This window comes from Gallus gallus, chromosome 15 (genome assembly GCF_016699485.2).
Source record: "Gallus gallus isolate bGalGal1 chromosome 15, bGalGal1.mat.broiler.GRCg7b, whole genome shotgun sequence".
NCBI classification, from domain to species: domain Eukaryota; kingdom Metazoa; phylum Chordata; class Aves; order Galliformes; family Phasianidae; genus Gallus; species Gallus gallus.
In genome coordinates this window covers 3,863,598-3,880,129 of record NC_052546.1, presented here as the reverse complement: position 1 = coordinate 3,880,129, position 16,532 = coordinate 3,863,598, and the positions used below count along the sequence as shown (strand labels likewise).

The following is a 16,532-nucleotide window of genomic DNA, read 5'->3' as shown; positions in this document are numbered from 1 at the left end:
CCTGTGAAAACAGAATGGAAAATGAAGTAGAACTGGGAGATGATGATAGCTCAGTCCTGGGGTATTTGCACGTAGTCTTTATATGATGGCAGCAGTCTGAGGTGGAGGGGCACATACCCTTTGGGAGAAGGGAACATCAATCTCATGTACCTTGTGACTGGATGTGATGTAGTATCAGAGAAAACTAATGAGACTGCAGTATATATTAGTGATTAGTGACTCTAAAAAAATGCTCTGCTAAGAAGGAAGAAATTGGTGAGTTGTTGTGATCAGGTCAGGTCTTCATTCTCTGGGGACTGTCTCATTCAGCTTTCTGCTTGGCCATGAGAGGGGAGTTTTTCCCTCTCTGTACTCTGATTAACAACATGACTTAGCTGCATTTCAGCAGCTAAGAACTTCACTATCATGTGGATCTCTCAGTGTAGTTCAGCAATTCAACCACAAATGGTCTTCTGCCTCTGTCCTACATGATGTGGGCTTGAACACAGCTGAGATCATGGGGCTCAGTATCAAAGTTATAAAGGCATTATACTTAGATACCTGAAGTGGCAGACATACATCTTTTTCTTTTTTTTTCCTTTAAAGCTCTGTGCTGCCTAATTCCTATTGATTTTATTTTGGCTTTAAGGATCTCTATCTTTGTGTCTTGCCTGAGGTCATTAAAGTATCCCATGGAAGAGCTGGGAAATGAAATGAGATTTCCCGTCTCAGACCAATCCCTTAATCAAAAAGCTGTTTTATATCACAGTTTATGACAAGAAAGCTAAGAAACCTTATTAACTAATCCAGATCTCATCTGGACTGTATGAAGAAATCAAGTACAGCTTTTTATCATGTTTAAATACTTGCATGCATATTTTGTTACGTTGCTCTAGAGTTTAAGTTATACCTCAGATATTTTCTTTCAAAGAGCTTCATCATACTTTTAATGTGGCAGTCTTCCATGAAATACTGTCCTCCCTGTCTGTTAATTCCCAAAATAGATCATGCTTTTCTTTCTCCTCTGCTAGATTTATGGTTTAAGGATGAAAGCTGGGGTAATATTAGAAATATAAGAAATTTAAACTTTGTTTTGCCTACAGTAGTTGACATTCTTCTTTAATTACTACAAGTTTTATGTAGTTTTGCAAAGGGATTACCTTTGTAACAGCTCTGCTGAAAGAAACTGATATTAAGCATTTTGTCCTCCATTTGCTGATCAGACCTTTCAGAATAGGAATGGATGGCTCAAGGGCATAGTGGTAGATATTACAGCACTTAGCTCATAGGTGACTAATTCAAAGGGACCCGGGTTGCTAATGACCCAGCCTTTGTTAGAGCTGAGCGCTGACTGTGAAGGTGAACTGATGTGTACAGAGCTGTGTGCATAATTTCATCATCTTTAAGATCATCCTAATTCACGTTCCAGATCAGGTTCTAAACTTTGTATTCTGTTAATTTCAGTTATTCATTATCAAATATGTTTAGGAGGAGTGCAGGAGGAGCAAGAAACTGAAGAAAGCAGGAATGCATGTCTTGTACTCCATGACAGACTTTTCCAAGGTGGGAAGAGGCATTCACAGGCTGAAGTACAGATCACTCTGAGTCCAGTCTGGCCATTGTCTTTTGATGAGAGCTCATCTCTGTTCATGGTGGCAACATGCGTTAATTTTAGTGAAGAGTAGGATGTGCAGTGTAACTGAGGGAAAATGGGGTTTGTAATCTTTTCAGTTTTTTATGTCATTTACTAAGTGCTGATCTTGCATTAAGATGTCACTGTCAAACTGGGCAGCATTAAAAAGGAAAAGAGTTGCTAAATTTTCAGGAGGTCGAAATATTCTTGGTTCTCTAAGGACTGTCAGTGAAAATCTGTTGGAATAAAGGATGTGAAAAAATGATTTTAATCTAGGCTTTTAAAAATTTCTCTTTTGAGAGCCCCAGTAATAAATCAAAAATATTGATTTAGCCTACAGCAGTCTTAAGATTCACTTATTTAAGAGTTGAAACTGCTCTATTACTCAGAGCAATAACCCAACTCTGAAATCTCTCATCAGAGACTCCTGGTCCACAAATGTAGACAGGCATTCTACAAAGATTTCCATTCGTGTATGGATCTTACATCAGCTGAGGACTCTACACTGCTTTTTTAAGCAGTTATCTTCCTTCCTTCTCCCACTGCACCCTGAAAGCCTTTGTAGCACTGAGCCTTCTGGGCTGAGCTGAGCACTGCCATGTGAGCCGAGTACAAGCCACTTCAGTACCCACATATTGAACACCATTCCTCTTCATACTAGACCTTTGCAGGGACAAAACCTGTTTTTCATTCTCGCACTTGTAGTACTATCCATGTTCTATTTTATGTGTGGCTCATGTATCCCATGTTGAAGAGACTTAAATGTAGCTTTGGATATGGTCAGACTTGGGTTCCTGTGGAAGGAAAATGTCCTTCCAAAAGAAAATATATCCCAGGGTGTTGAAGGTTTGGATGATTAATAGTTTCAAATAAATGGTTGTTGTCATGCTCAAAAATATTTAAAAATCAAGAATATGGTTACATTTACACTAGATGATACCAAAAGGGTTTGTTCTGTCCATACAGCTGACAAGAGCAGGTGAGTTCCATGACAGTTTCTCCCAGTATTTATTCTGTTATGCTTTTAATGCATTTTTTTATTAACTTTACATTAACAGAATGTTTCTGATCACCCTTCTTTTTCTAAAACTGATCTCCTTGTAAGTGTTCATACAGCTCTGCAAACAATTCTCCCTTATCCTCCTGGGCTAACAATGTTAATGGGTTAACTGCTAGCACAGGCCAGTAGTAAATTACTAACCCCATCACTGACTTGCTGGCTCAGCTGCTGTAACCTGTAAGTAGCACATAATCATTGCCCATCTGCTCCTGCAAGGGAGTGGCCATGGGGTCAGCACTCTTCACTGATGCCGGTGTGCTGGAGTGGCTGCTTAGCAGATCAAAGGGAGTCCTTCCTCCCTTCTGCAACTGCTCAGTCCAATCTAGCCATGAATTATTAGCATATTTATAAATCAGAATAAATCCAAGGATTGAACTGGCCCAGGGGAACTCTCAGTCCAATCAAATTAGTCTCATATATCCACCTCAGAGCAATTTTGTAGAAGCTTTGCCCTCACAAAGCTTCATTTGTAATCACTACGTGTTGTGTACTTCAGAAAAGTTTTATAATTGCTTGCTGTTTCGGCTGCTGAACAGTTCTAAATGTTAGATATTAAGGAATTGCTGTTTCAGTCAGTGAGCAAGCTCTGAACATTAAATGTGCTTCATGAGAAGTTTTTTTCTCAGCCATTACACATCTCTGAAGGCATATTTTTTTCAAGTGGTTGCTTTCCCAGCTGTTGATATCTCTTCATTTCTTCTATATGAAGAGGGAAGGAGGAAACCGGTGGCAGAGTGACACTGTATGGAGTTCTTATTGCTATGAGAGTGAGATGAGTGCGTTCCATACAAAAGCCTGCATTGAAATACATAATTGCTGGTCATTCTGAGAAAGTACCAATAAAACCTTCCTCTTATACTGTGTGTATTCTTGGCTTCTGGCCTGTATCTTCAAGAATAAGTATTTTAGCAACGTTTTAAAGACTTCTTGATCGGGGAAACTTTCCTGGCATTTTCTCTGTTACGACAGCTCTGATGTGTGCACAAATTTATTCCCTATTTAACATAAGTGAAAGCACTGAGATAGTCAATCACATGTAAAAACTTCTTCTCTGTCAGTTACAAAGCATCAGATCTAGAAATGGAAGAAATAATGGCCTTTCAGGTGTCATTAATCTCAGGCATAATGATGTCTTTTAGAGCTAAATGAATGCTGTAGCTCAGGTGATCAGGTATCTTTGCATATTATCAGGCTTTCAAATAAATTACAAAGTGCAATCCAGTATGTGTTCATTTTGGGATGTCCCAGAACTGTGCAAACTGCAGTTATCACAGCTGCCGTGTATTTACAAGCTCTAAGATTTATTTAGTAGGAACTCTTCAAATGGGAATAGGCTGGTCTTGACTTATGAATTGCTAAACCCATCCATCTAACCCACTGCCACACAAAACCACTCTTTAAATGCATGAAGGAAGTATGCCACTATTGGAGAAGTGTTACAATGCAAGAAAACAGGAAGGAAATAAATTTAAAGCATTAGGCAGCATTAGGACTTTTCAGAGGAAGCCATCAAAATGAAAACCCATGATCAAAGTAACAATCTTCAGGGGAACACATTTACTTACAAAGTAATCAAGCAAATTAAAACACAAAATATGTCTTAAGTAATTAAAAATGGTGATTTCTGATCAGTAGGTAAAAAGAAGGTCTATTACTTGATACTGTAAGTGCTTTGTACATGATGCCTTCTTGATGGATTTTCTCAGAAACAGACCTTTGTGTCATCATTTTGATGGTATATAAAAAAAAATAAAATCAGAGGAAAAGCTGTTATTTGGTGAATGCATCCAAAGGTGTGATGAAGCTGTGAGCTGCTGAAGTCAGAGTGATGCCCATCCTCTTCATTTTACAATTATTACAGCACAGGAGTTGGTAGAAGCAACACTGAAATATCAGAACTTACTATGATGTGGAAAGATGCCTGGAAAGTACCAGAAAAGTGCATGTTTCTTTTCTGATGCATCTAATTATTTTTTTAATTATTATTTTAAATTGAACTAGCAGTTAGACCAGCAAATTCCTTTCATATATTCTTTCTAATTCTAATGTAGTTAAAGAAATTTGAGGGAAAGACTTTCAGCCTCTTTCCTATTTGTCATTCAAAGGTGCTCTTTACCACTCAGAGCTTCATTCTTTCTGTTTGGTTTCAGTTGTATGGGTTTTAAATTTCCAGACCATACCTCTAAGCTTACAGTAATTTCCTCATTTCGCCATTTAACCATGTTAATTTTTTTAATGGCTTCTATGCTGTGTATTTCAGCTTCAATTATGCCGAGGATTTATACAATTGTGGTGTTAGACATATAAAAGTAATCTTGTTTCTTTTTGCCTAGGCTAATTCTGGTCTCTTTTGTCATAAATTATACCGAACTTAAATTTGGCTGATCGGGGTCAAATCTATCTTGTAGTAGGGTTGAACTATTCCTGCAAAAGTCATAAGAAGTGTGTAATGGACTAAGTTATTTTGCTTTCTTCAGACACAACGTCAGGATTTTATCCCTCTACATAGTATACACAATAAGAGCACCTGAACCATTCTGAACAGTTCCAGTTTGTATGTTCTGAAGAAGTTGTAGATGGGAAAGGGCCCTGTGTTATATCTGCATTTAAATAGCTGCATTCTCCAGTAGATAATATGATTCACTTCATTTGCCTTCTTCAGCAAATGTAATAGCTCTTTCCTTTCCCTGTTTTCCTCTTTCAGAAGTAACAGTCTATTCAATGAGGTTGTGCAGATGGACTTTGAAATAGCCAGTTTTAGCAGCCTGTCTGGAACGCAGCCCATCACCTGGCAGGTGGAATACCCTCGGAAGGGGACAACAGATATAACCTTGTCTGAAATCTTCATCTGCCAAAAGGATCTTGTTGGAATTGTTCCACTGGCGATGGTAAGAAACTATTTCAGCATGTTGCTCCATCTGATCTCTCTGTAGTCTGAGAAAACACATACGAGGCCTCAGACAGATTTGCAAAGGAATGTTTTCTGCCCTGCCTCCTGTTATAGAACGTTATAGGAATACTTGCTAAAATCATATTCACGTTTAATTGCCAGTATGTGTCACACAATTTAAAAGCACAGAAGAAAGGAGTGCTGCCATTTCAGAAATCTCTCAGCCTTTAAATCTTGAATTTCTGTAATGATCAGTTCTCTCCACACTACCAGCTGGCAACACAGAGCCAGGTAGTTTTACCCTCCCTTTTCATATTTTGCTGTTACAAGGTTTGAACTTGCAAGGTGCCCTGAACACCTTTTGCTGAAGAATGAGTTGCTCGGTCCTTAGTAGGCTGTGGCTGATAATAATTTTGCTGGCTGTTTCCCTGGTGGTTTCAGAGCTTGCAGTTTCAGAGAAGAAACAGAAAATAATAAAGCCTCAATAATGTGTTTAAGGAAAATTCTATACTAGTATAGTATAGAATGACATGCGAAAAATTGCCTTGGGTTAAAATCTACTTGCCCTGCCCCATATAGCAAGCTTTTGTGGGCTATTTACCTCCCAGTGAAATCATAACATCACATTTCACAAATGTGATCTGTGAAAGCAGGTGTTTCCTTCCCTTCCTCTGGCTCAATGAAGATGCAATTACTTCTGCAAAGCAAGGCTAGAACCGTGGTAGCACTGAGATCTAGCAGTTAGGAACCACTCCTTCATACGAACAGCCTGGGATTACACTTCTGCTCCAAATCAAGAACCTACATCTTAAGCGCATCATTTTTGAGCAAGCACTTTATCTTCAGTGGGGTTTAGGTGCATGCAGAGGCTCTGAGCATCTATTTTAGATATCTAGAGCAGGATCGAGTGTCAGTTAAATAGAGGAACAATCAGTGTCAGAGATCAGGCTTTAGAAGAAGAGTTAGACCTATCTATCCCACTTGTGAGTTTTGCTTCTCCTGCACATAACCTTCATGCTGAAATTCTGGCAGTCTTTGAGTAATATTCTATGGTTTGCAGGAGATAATAAGATGAGTACCATTTCCTGGAAGTCCTAATCTTCAATATATGCCTCCCCTTTGAAGAGTGAAACTGCTTCTCATAACAAATGAGGTCATGCCCAGCAATTTCCTGATCCAAAGTATGTTAAGTCAGCAGAAAGCCTGTGCAGCATTCCAGATCTGGGAACGAAATAATTGTCCTGATTATCTGTGGAGCTAAGTGTATTTGAGTGTCTGTCTTCTAAAGACTTAAGAATATATGTTAGGATGTTTATTCTGGTCAGGTTTTATTTTGCAATAGATGCCTTCTGTATCTTTCAGCACCAAATGAGAGGCATCTGTCTACCAGCAGACTTAACATCTCCTTTTTGTAAGAATTTGCCAGCTTCTTTTCCATATCTCACACCTGAGGGAAGCAAGATATTTTTAATATCACATGGCAGGATCTAACGCCTTCACACTTGCATAGAAGGTTCAAGCTTTATGCCCAGACTTGTGTCTATTCTAGATTAAAATTTCTGCATTTACAAAGGTTCTTCAAAGAACTACAGGTCTAAACTAATGAATTTAGTGGTGTATAAATTATATAAGGTGAGATCCTTTCTTCCCAGCAGATGTACTGTGGGGCTTTCCAAAAGGTTCAAGCAATGAAATCATTAAACCGTTCTCTTTGCAAAGCTTTCTTGTGTTTATTTATCTCATTTCTGTACCTTGTGATAACACTTGGCAGGAGCCAAAATATACTGTGTTAATAGAATCCAGTTGGATGGGATAGCAATGCAAAATTGGCTTTGCTAGCAGGATATTAGTAGATAAAGGGAATTTTCACAGTTTTCTGTTAGCTAAGACTGCAGATCCAGCCAGAGTGCTTTCTTCATGTAGGCATTAATCGCTGGCTGAGCTGATTACCTGGCAATGCTCCTGTTCAGAAACAAGAGCCACACTGAAAAGGGAGAGGGGGATACTGTATCTACTGAGAAGTCAGACCCCACTGGTTATCTCCAGTGCACACTGTAAAGCCACAGCGTGTTATTGTGTACAGAAATTAGATCTCAGTGTTTATCAGCAAGTGTGTTTCATAAATCCTCTAGAGAGTAAAGAAGATTATATTGATTTAAGCATGGAGTGTTCTTACAGCAAAACTGCTGACATCAAAAATAAAAGCTGTTGTTCAGAGTTTTTAAAATTGGCCAAATAAATAAATAAATAAATAAACAGAGAGAGAGAGAAGGAGGTGGTTTAAAAGGAAGGGAAGGAGCTGCCTAATGGTAGTGTGCTGGATTAGGATGTGGGATTCCCAAGATCTGATTGAGTCCAAGCCACTGGTCTGATGGGTGTCCTTGTCAGTGCTCTGGAGATGAAAGCAGCAAACCTTTGCGTGGTTTGTGAGTGACATAACAGCTGTCTTTGACTCACGGAGAAAAACATCTCTTGTGTGAGCCATTTTGAATGCTAAAACTTAGGAAGCACAAGAGGCCTTGTATCCTTTATTGGCCAGTGCTTGATTATGGTACAAAAAGAAGTAAGATGAAGAAGTGTGTCTTCTAAAGATTAGCGTATTGCTGCTACAGTATCTTGGATTGAAAGAGATTAAAGAAATGACATTGTCAGTAAGAACTGAATCTGAAATTCAAAAAGAGCCTTATAGAGCTTGGATCAGTAGAGCAAGTTGTAGGACACAGCTGTTGAAAAATCAGTGGAAATTCATCATACAGTCAAAAGAGGGTTTTAGTAGAATTCAGATTCTGTGTGCTTAAGTATGCTGCTAAATAGTGTGTATATGTAAGAAGCAGCAGCACAGTGATGCTATTACAGTGAACCCGAAAGTGAAAAAAAAAATGAGAAAGAGAAGTTGAGAATAAGTGTAATAACTTCTTTCCTAGAAAAAAAAAAAAAAAAAAGAGATGCAATTTAGAAGTGTATTTTTTTCTAAGCTCAGAAGTTGATCAATCTGAGTATCTTTGGAGGACATTTTACCATTCAAGTGATTAGAGAGAAAAAATGAGGCAGAAAAGTTAGGAAAATGCAATTCTAACAGGTTCTGCTGTTCGAACTCTCACATACGATGCTTTTTTTAGGTATGTCCCGTGGAGAATTTCTCATCATGCATGTATACATATGTTGTTCTTTGACAAAATCTTAAGCATGGCACTTGGTGTGACCATCCACTCCCTGTGTCTTTCTTGCAGGCTGCTTGATGTGCTCATCAAAGGATGAAATTAAATGTATATGCTGTATTTCCATCATTGAGTAGCAATGATTAACAGGGGCAAGATTTATAAAAAGGTAATGTTATTTATTAGACCAACTGATACAGATGGAGAAAGATAGTTGCTATTTCAGGCACACAATCTCTCCTTCTGATCTCTTGCCTCACTTACCTAAACCACAGCAGCTGCAAAATACTGTAGCTACAGAAACCCAGGGATGTCAAATTCAGCAATTAGGAGAGCTAAATACGAAAATAAAAAGATTTCTTAAAGTCAAACTGAAGATAGAATCCACTGTTTCTGACAGGAAAATTCTACCCCAAAGATTTAACGTTCCATTAGAGAAAATCTACTGAGTCGTGTCTTATTCAAGCATTTCTGATTTCATGTTACTTGTAGCAGGATCAATTAGAAAAGTGCTTTCATAGGAGCTTAATTAATTATTTGCTAAGCTGATTTTGAAAACCTTTTCAATTAATCACAAGTAACCTCAGAGCTCACCATTAAAGTATACAAGGTTGCTTAATTTACTTCCCCTATTTTCCTCAGATTTCCATCCTCTCATGTGGAAATGCAGCCAACTACACTGATTTTGCCACTTGATTAGATTAAAAAAAACAAAACCAAAACAGTTCACATTTATAGCATGCACGCACACATGAATCTCAGCTACGAAGTCTATATATTTGTGTTCAACACAAATCGTGTTAAGAATTCTAGCAAGAGATTTCATGCTTTAAGTGGGTAATATATATTTTAATACCACTCAGTTGTGCTTTGGGATAGAACAGGTAGGAGATGGTTGTTTGAGTTTCCACTGCTTATCATTAGGCAGCACAGTTTCACACATTCTTTTTGCTCTATAGTCAGCTATTTCATTAGGAAGTGTTTGGTTTTCAGGTGCCTTTCTTTACATTTGGAAGTCAGTGTAATGGTGGTTCTGCTGCAGAAGCGAATGGGCATTTAAGATGAAGAGCTGTGACTCAATTGAAAATGCCATTTGACATTTTTATGCATGCCTGTTGGTTTGCTTTCCATTACAACACAGATGATTGAAAATTTAGCTCCCAAAACTTTGTTGCTTTATGTATGCCATTCTTTATGACAAAGATTTTTTGAGATACTTCATTGCAACGAAGGGAAACTTAAGTCCCTGTATGCCCTTTTAAAGTATAGATCTAAATAAATAGAGTTCTCATCCCTGCACAGTCTGTGATTTCACACCGTAAAGCTGCACTGTTTCAAGGTCACAGAATTGCAGAATTCTCACTCCCATTAGTCTCTGAGACTTGAACAAAGCAGGAGGCAACAGGCACTGAGAGGGCTCACTGTGAGGAGGCTGTCCAAACACATCCATTTTCCACTTTGCTTATCACAAACAAACTAACAGATAACCTGCATGCTAAACTTCCCAGCTGACAGGCATTGTATCAGATAATGAAATCATGCATCACATCAAATAAGTAATGTAAGTTGAAACAAACGTATTTGGTTTTAAAAAACCTATCCCATTACTATTAGTAATACTAACAACTTAAATGAACTTTGAGCCCTAATTAATATAATGAAGTAAAAGTTTGTATGGCTTAGTTACAGGAGCGTGCTCTGTGTGGGAGATTGGACTTAAAATCTTCTGATGTCAGGGCAGAAATGGTAGCCTGGATCACTTACATGCCTACAGTTTTCATCATGGTGGGTTAGTTGTTTCTTTTAGATTTGCAGTGGATATATAATTTCAGCAACGTTTGTCATTGCTCTACATTTATACCAGGCAAACTCAGGAGTCTGAGTACCTGCTTATAAATTGGCTGTGTCATAGTGCACTGAGCTGTGACTAGCAATGCATATTGATTAATCTTATCTGTAAAGAATGGGCTCTTTTTTGTCTACCCATCAGGAAACAAAAGTGAAAAAAGGATGAACTGGTGGCTATCGATTCTAACTTGATCAGAAGATGCAAACAAAGAACTCAGAATGGCTCAATTTAACAATCTCTTTTAAAGTCCCAGTCATCATTTCTATAACCACTGCACTTTTGATTCTAGCTTCTGTTTTTCTATTGTTTCCTATGGTCACATTCAGTCCTACCTTTGCAGGAAATGGCGATGGATCAATAAGGCTATCTCAGCTAGCTCGAATTAATTTTTTCACTGGATCGACTTGTAAGTCATTTTCTGCGCAGCACAACAGCATATATAATTCCTTCCTTCTGCATTTCTCATATATGACAGTGCCACTGAATGGATTACTTTGGAATTTTTAAACAGCTGAGGAGGGCAAGCTAGCTACTAGATTTTTAAAATATAGAGAACTTTTGGTTTTCTTTGCTAATTTCCCTGTTCATAGTAGAGAGATATCAATATGAGGCTTAATATATGCTTCTCAGCCGTGACAAGGGGGAAATCCTGTGAACCAAATAAAAGTTTGCGGAACAGCCAGAATGTGCAGTGAGACTGCTGGCAACTCAATGGGACTTGTGGCTTTATGGCAGCTCTCGAATGTGGACTGTGTCATAGCAATATGTGTTGCACAGATGAATGACTGACATGCCAGAATCCTCTCTAGAAAATTCTCAGTCCACAAGCTAAGCTGATAAAATTCAGCTTCAAGGGTGGATGAAACTGAAGGTGAAAGGAGGTACTCCATGAGGTACTGGACTTTGGATCATGTTTTCATCCTAACACAGTGAGAGGTATTCTGGATCCCTCTTGCAGTCTATGCTTGCTGCCAGAAGTCTTCTGGTCATGGTCTCCTTCTTCTGACAGCATGGCACAGTGCAGGGCTGCGTAGACATGGCCAGGTGCTTCTAAGCTGCATCTCAGCACTGCAAGCTAGCCGAGTCCTTTTTCTGCTGAAGATTATTTGGTATTGGTTCATGGCACTGCATTGTGTGACTTGTCAAGTCTGGAGATTCTTCAGTTCATGTGACTTTTTGGGCTAGATTTGGGGTCTGCTGTAGGTATTGGCTCAGGTTTATGGTACCTCTCCATCAGAAGAAGATATCTGAGGTAACAGTTTATATTTGAAATGACACTGATTATAATTGTGATTGTTTGACATAATCACAAAGGGAGCTTCACAGCTGCCACGAAGATGTGAGCAGAGACCATGCAGACATAGTAATGAGCCAGCAGAAATTGAGTTCTGGCCCCAGATGAGTGCTTCAGAAGGACAGTGCAGGGCGGTGTGTTCTGATGCTGTATCTGCTAAGGACTGTATTCCCTGTATGTGTCCTCTACTGCTGCCTTCAGTGCCAGATCAGACGGAGAGAAGACAAGCACTTCTCAGCAGGGACAGGAGACTGCTTTAAGATGCTGACATTCTGCCCAGTTTTGCAGCTGAAACAACTGGAATTTAAAGGCAGAGAAATTACTGACCTGTAAGACTGAAATGTGAGTGAGGTGATTTGGCTACAGTTCACCCATAACGAATGATGGGAGGCAAATACTGGGCCTCATTTTGATTCTCCTGCACCACTGCTCTTTGGCTGTGGAGGATTTGGAAGAAATGGAAAGGGAGAAAGGAGAGCAGTGGGTATTTCAGAGTTCCTTCATGAGCTGCTGGATGAGCTGAAAGGGGAGTCTTGATGGCTAGATAATGCTTTCTCCTGTGAAAGTTGATGCATTAGTTTTTGTCTAAACTAATGCTATTTCATTAGCTTTACCTATCAGTCAATTGTCTTAACTGATAAATGCAGGTCCGTACACTGCCCACATTTATTCCAGATGACAAATATTTGTGGTTTACCCTAGAGAGTAAAACAGCCTCCACTTTCTCATGCTGTCACTTAAAAGTGATGCTAGGTGGAATGGTGACAGTCAGAGCAGATCAGGTTTATTTGCAAACACAGCAGGTACTCAGCCAACATAACCATTAAGTAGGTTAGCTGTGACCCATATGGAAAAACAGGAACAATTTATCTTAATTGACAACTTCTTAATTTTTGTTTTGATCTGCAATGACAGTTTTAAAGTTTCTGGGGAATACTAAATTCTTAACCATAATGCTCACCTAGCAGAATTATGAATTGTTTAGGCTGGACCCTAATTAATGAGGTCCTCAGGTGCTCTAGATTGGACAGTGAGACTAGGCAACAAGGAGACTTTACTATAATATAAGGTAATGAGTGAGTACGGGGGGGGGAACAAAAAAACCAAGCAGGACTTCTATAAGCCTCGGTGTTATAATGAGCTACCCCATGGATTAAAATACCCAGCAACTTTTCACCTTCGGTTTGTTATTAGATGCACGTTTGCCTTTCCCTGCTTTCAGTTTACACTTCATTATCCAGCCACACTCTCAGCACTGAGGATGTTTGTCATGGAAGTCATTAGGAATCTGTTCTTTGAACTATGTTGTTGTGCCTGAGGGGGATAAAAAAGTAAAACCTAGGACAGAGTTCAGTACTGTCCTGGTGAGAAAGCTAGCCCCGTGCTTCTGGCTTTTCTCTTTGCTTTGTGCAGCAGCTGCTATAAAGACATGGGGAGCAGCAGTGGTGGTAGGATTTGATCTGTGTATAATCTCAGAATCAAAAGGGTACCAACACAACACCAAAGTCTGGGCTGCTGATAGTACTCCACTAAGCTAGAGGGGCAGCACACAAAGGTCCTTCTCCAAAGCCAAAGCGCTCCAGATTGACACACTAATGACACGTGACTATGAGTTAACAGACCAAAACTTCATACACTTTAGCAGAGGCCCCATTGCTGTAAATCAGCACAGTGAGCCTATCAAGACTGTTTTTTCCATCAGAAACAAGTTGTGCCTAATGTCTGAAGCACCAGCCCGGTACTGTGAGTGTCAGCACATCAGCACACTGGTAGGGGCAATTTCAGGAAACAAATGGGAACAAAAGTAACACTGACATTAATTTTAATCAAGTCCCAGTCATCTGATCTGTCCTCTGTATTTTTTTCTTTATCAAAGCTGATTGTCTTTCCGCAAGATTTGTTACCTCACAGAACAATAATATGGCTGTAATGAAGTAATTTATTGCTGCAATTTAGTTTTGGAAATCCTCTATTGTTGAAAGATTGCAACAGTGCGGTTTTATTAATTACAGTAGTTGAGTATTGAATGCTGACTGTCACTATCAGGATTAGTGAATACATTGTAAATTGCTCTACAAGGCCCTGTAGGACAAGATCTATACAAGTTTTGGAGAATGTGAAATGAGTATTTTGATTAAGCTAAATGAGTGTGAGAAAAAAGTTAGCTGGGGACTTGGAGAGAAAGGAGAAACGGAAACAGAAACTTGTAAATTCCGTGTTAAAAAACACACCAGTGTGTTAATCTACCACGTCAATGTTTGGCTTACACGTAATATGGTTCTGCAGCCTAGTCTCTCCTGTCCTCAGCCAGCGTTTGCCCATTTAACTATACTCTCGTACCCCCTGGCTACTTCTGACAGTCTAAACCATCAGGTTCATTATGAAGGTTTCCTCTCAGGATGCCATTTCAGAGAGAACTAGTTTATCTCCTTTTCTTTTTTTTTTTTTTTTCCTTTAATGTGGAAATATTTTACCTAGGCATAACATTTCTATTTTCGTTTGCATAAGCCAGATTTTACCAGGATGCTGATAGGGAAAGTACACATGGACAAAATCACCTTGTCTGGTTTAAAGGTGAATTGTCTCCCTTTTTGTGTTCTAAAACATTGCACAATTGAATGAAATCCAAAAGGGCTGCTATAACCTCTTAGTGATCTTGAATTCTCATTCTGGAGAGCTAACAGAAGGTAGAAGGCCTCCTGTGGCATGTATTATGTCATCAGCAGAAACCAAACCGATCAGTCTAAGACCTGGATGTACTTTGGAGTCATCTCGTATAGGGTCCTACGTGCCTGTGTGCCAACAGCAAGAAGCTTCTTAGGGCTTGAAGCTGCGATTGAGCCTGCAGAAAACACCGTGTTTTAGATTCTGGATCTGGGACAAAATGTCAATTGCAGGCATTGAAAAGCGGTGGCTAACAGAGGAGCTGCCAGCTGGCACCACGTGTCCCACGGCATATGTTTTAAGAATGCCTGGAAGCTTCAGGAGTGAGCTTGGTGTGGAAATAAATAAGTTATTTGAGACCCAGTAATTCCTCCTCACTGCTCTTACCTCATTCAAATTGCAGACTACTCATTAAGCACTGGGAAACTCTGATGTGCAAAAATAGGAGCTGTCTGATGGAGCAGGAGGCACACGTCTGGAGATTGTTTCTGTCTCTTTTGGATCTTGGCAAAACTCAGACAGCAGTTTGCTCATCTTTAAAATGGACACAGTAATTAATATTTCCTATGTTACAATGTAGGTATTTGGCTTTCAGGATCATTTCATACTGCAAATTCTTTAAAAGTGAAAGCTTTCTGTTTAAAAATGAATTCCAGTCTTCCACACTCAGTACTGGCAATTATGTTCTAGTCCTGAAGAGTAAAAATGGAAGCAAAGCAAGGTTTGTAGATAATGTCTTTTATTAGGCCATCCAATGCAGTTAGAAAAAAAAGACAAGCTTTCAAGCACACAAACCTTTTTCCAAACCCCTTTCAGTGTTTTAAGTTGCTGTGAGATGCTCAGATAAAGATAATGGTCACTGTGGCTGCTTTAGGTTATACTAATAAAGGAAATACTGCTTTAAGCAAATGGATTTGATCCCTTTGTCCTTCATGTCACTGACACAAAATTGTCATGGCAGTGTCTTTCAAGGATGCTTCTTCCTGAATCTTTAGCTAGCATGATGCCTTAAAGCAACCTCTGAAGGTAAAGGACATCTTTGCTTGCATAGGAAGAAAGAATGGGATCTGTGGTTATACATTGTTTCTAGTCCTCGCCCCTGTATTCATATATGTTGTTTTTACTTCCTATGTATGGTGAGAATGGTTAGACATGTGTCTAGTCAGTGATCTAATTTACCTGTGTGTCACACTGTCATCTTTTTAACTGCACTAAGTTTCTGATGTCTGTACAGTACCTTCTCTCATTGATACAATAGTCTTTTTTCCTGCCCTTTGTGTACTTTGCTTATGTGGACCTGCTGTGAAGTCAGTGAAATCAATAAACTATTAGAAAAGGAAGAATAGTGTATGGATAAGGATAGGGAATAATAATATTAAGAAAGATTATTTTCTGCATTTTTGTTACTACTTTCTCATAGCAGTTCTATAAGATCTACCGTGTATGGGTTGCAGATTGTGCTTATTAAATATTAAAGATGTACAGCCAAAATATGGAAGAGCAAGTAGAAATTTTCTCTAGCTGGTTTCAAAATAGACTAAATTAAAATGAAAGATTTTAGCAGATGCTGTCTGCTTCACTTCCACTGTGTTCCAAATAGAGTTCTGGAATCCAGAAACCTGAGCCAAGTGCCCATGTGCACTCCATGGCCAAAGATTGAGGACTTTAAAGAACTTGTAGAAGATGAATACTTCCTGTTGGAAAGAGAAAGTAACTCATGAATAATCAATAACATACCAATCTAAACAAATAAAACAAGTTCACAACCCTTCACAGTGGTCATGAAAGAGAAAGGGCTGTAGGTTCCTGTAGAATAAAGTTGGCAGATTGAAAACGTAACTTGCATAAGTTGATTCAAGGAGAAGAAAGGAGGAAACAATCCAGGTGACAGCACATAGATGTCTAATGCCACTATAGATGCTTTATCTCAGCCATCCATCCAGGACTGCCAGGTATGACACAGGCCTACAGGACGCCTGTGCCCTTCTGGAAGAACATCTGGAGG

General features: G+C 39.1%; 1 protein-coding gene across 4 annotated transcripts in view; it reads left to right on the top strand.

The window, feature by feature from the left end:
- The window catches only part of TMEM132C (transmembrane protein 132C), a 180,353-nt gene that overhangs the window by 124,707 nt on the left and 39,114 nt on the right, over positions 1–16,532 (top strand). For all 4 annotated transcript variants that reach the window (XM_025155712.3, XM_040648345.1, XM_040648344.1 and 1 more), the window contains one exon: positions 5,377–5,560. In XM_025155712.3, coding sequence (XP_025011480.2) covers positions 5,377–5,560 — 184 coding nt within the window. The remainder of the gene's footprint in view (positions 1–5,376; positions 5,561–16,532) is intronic.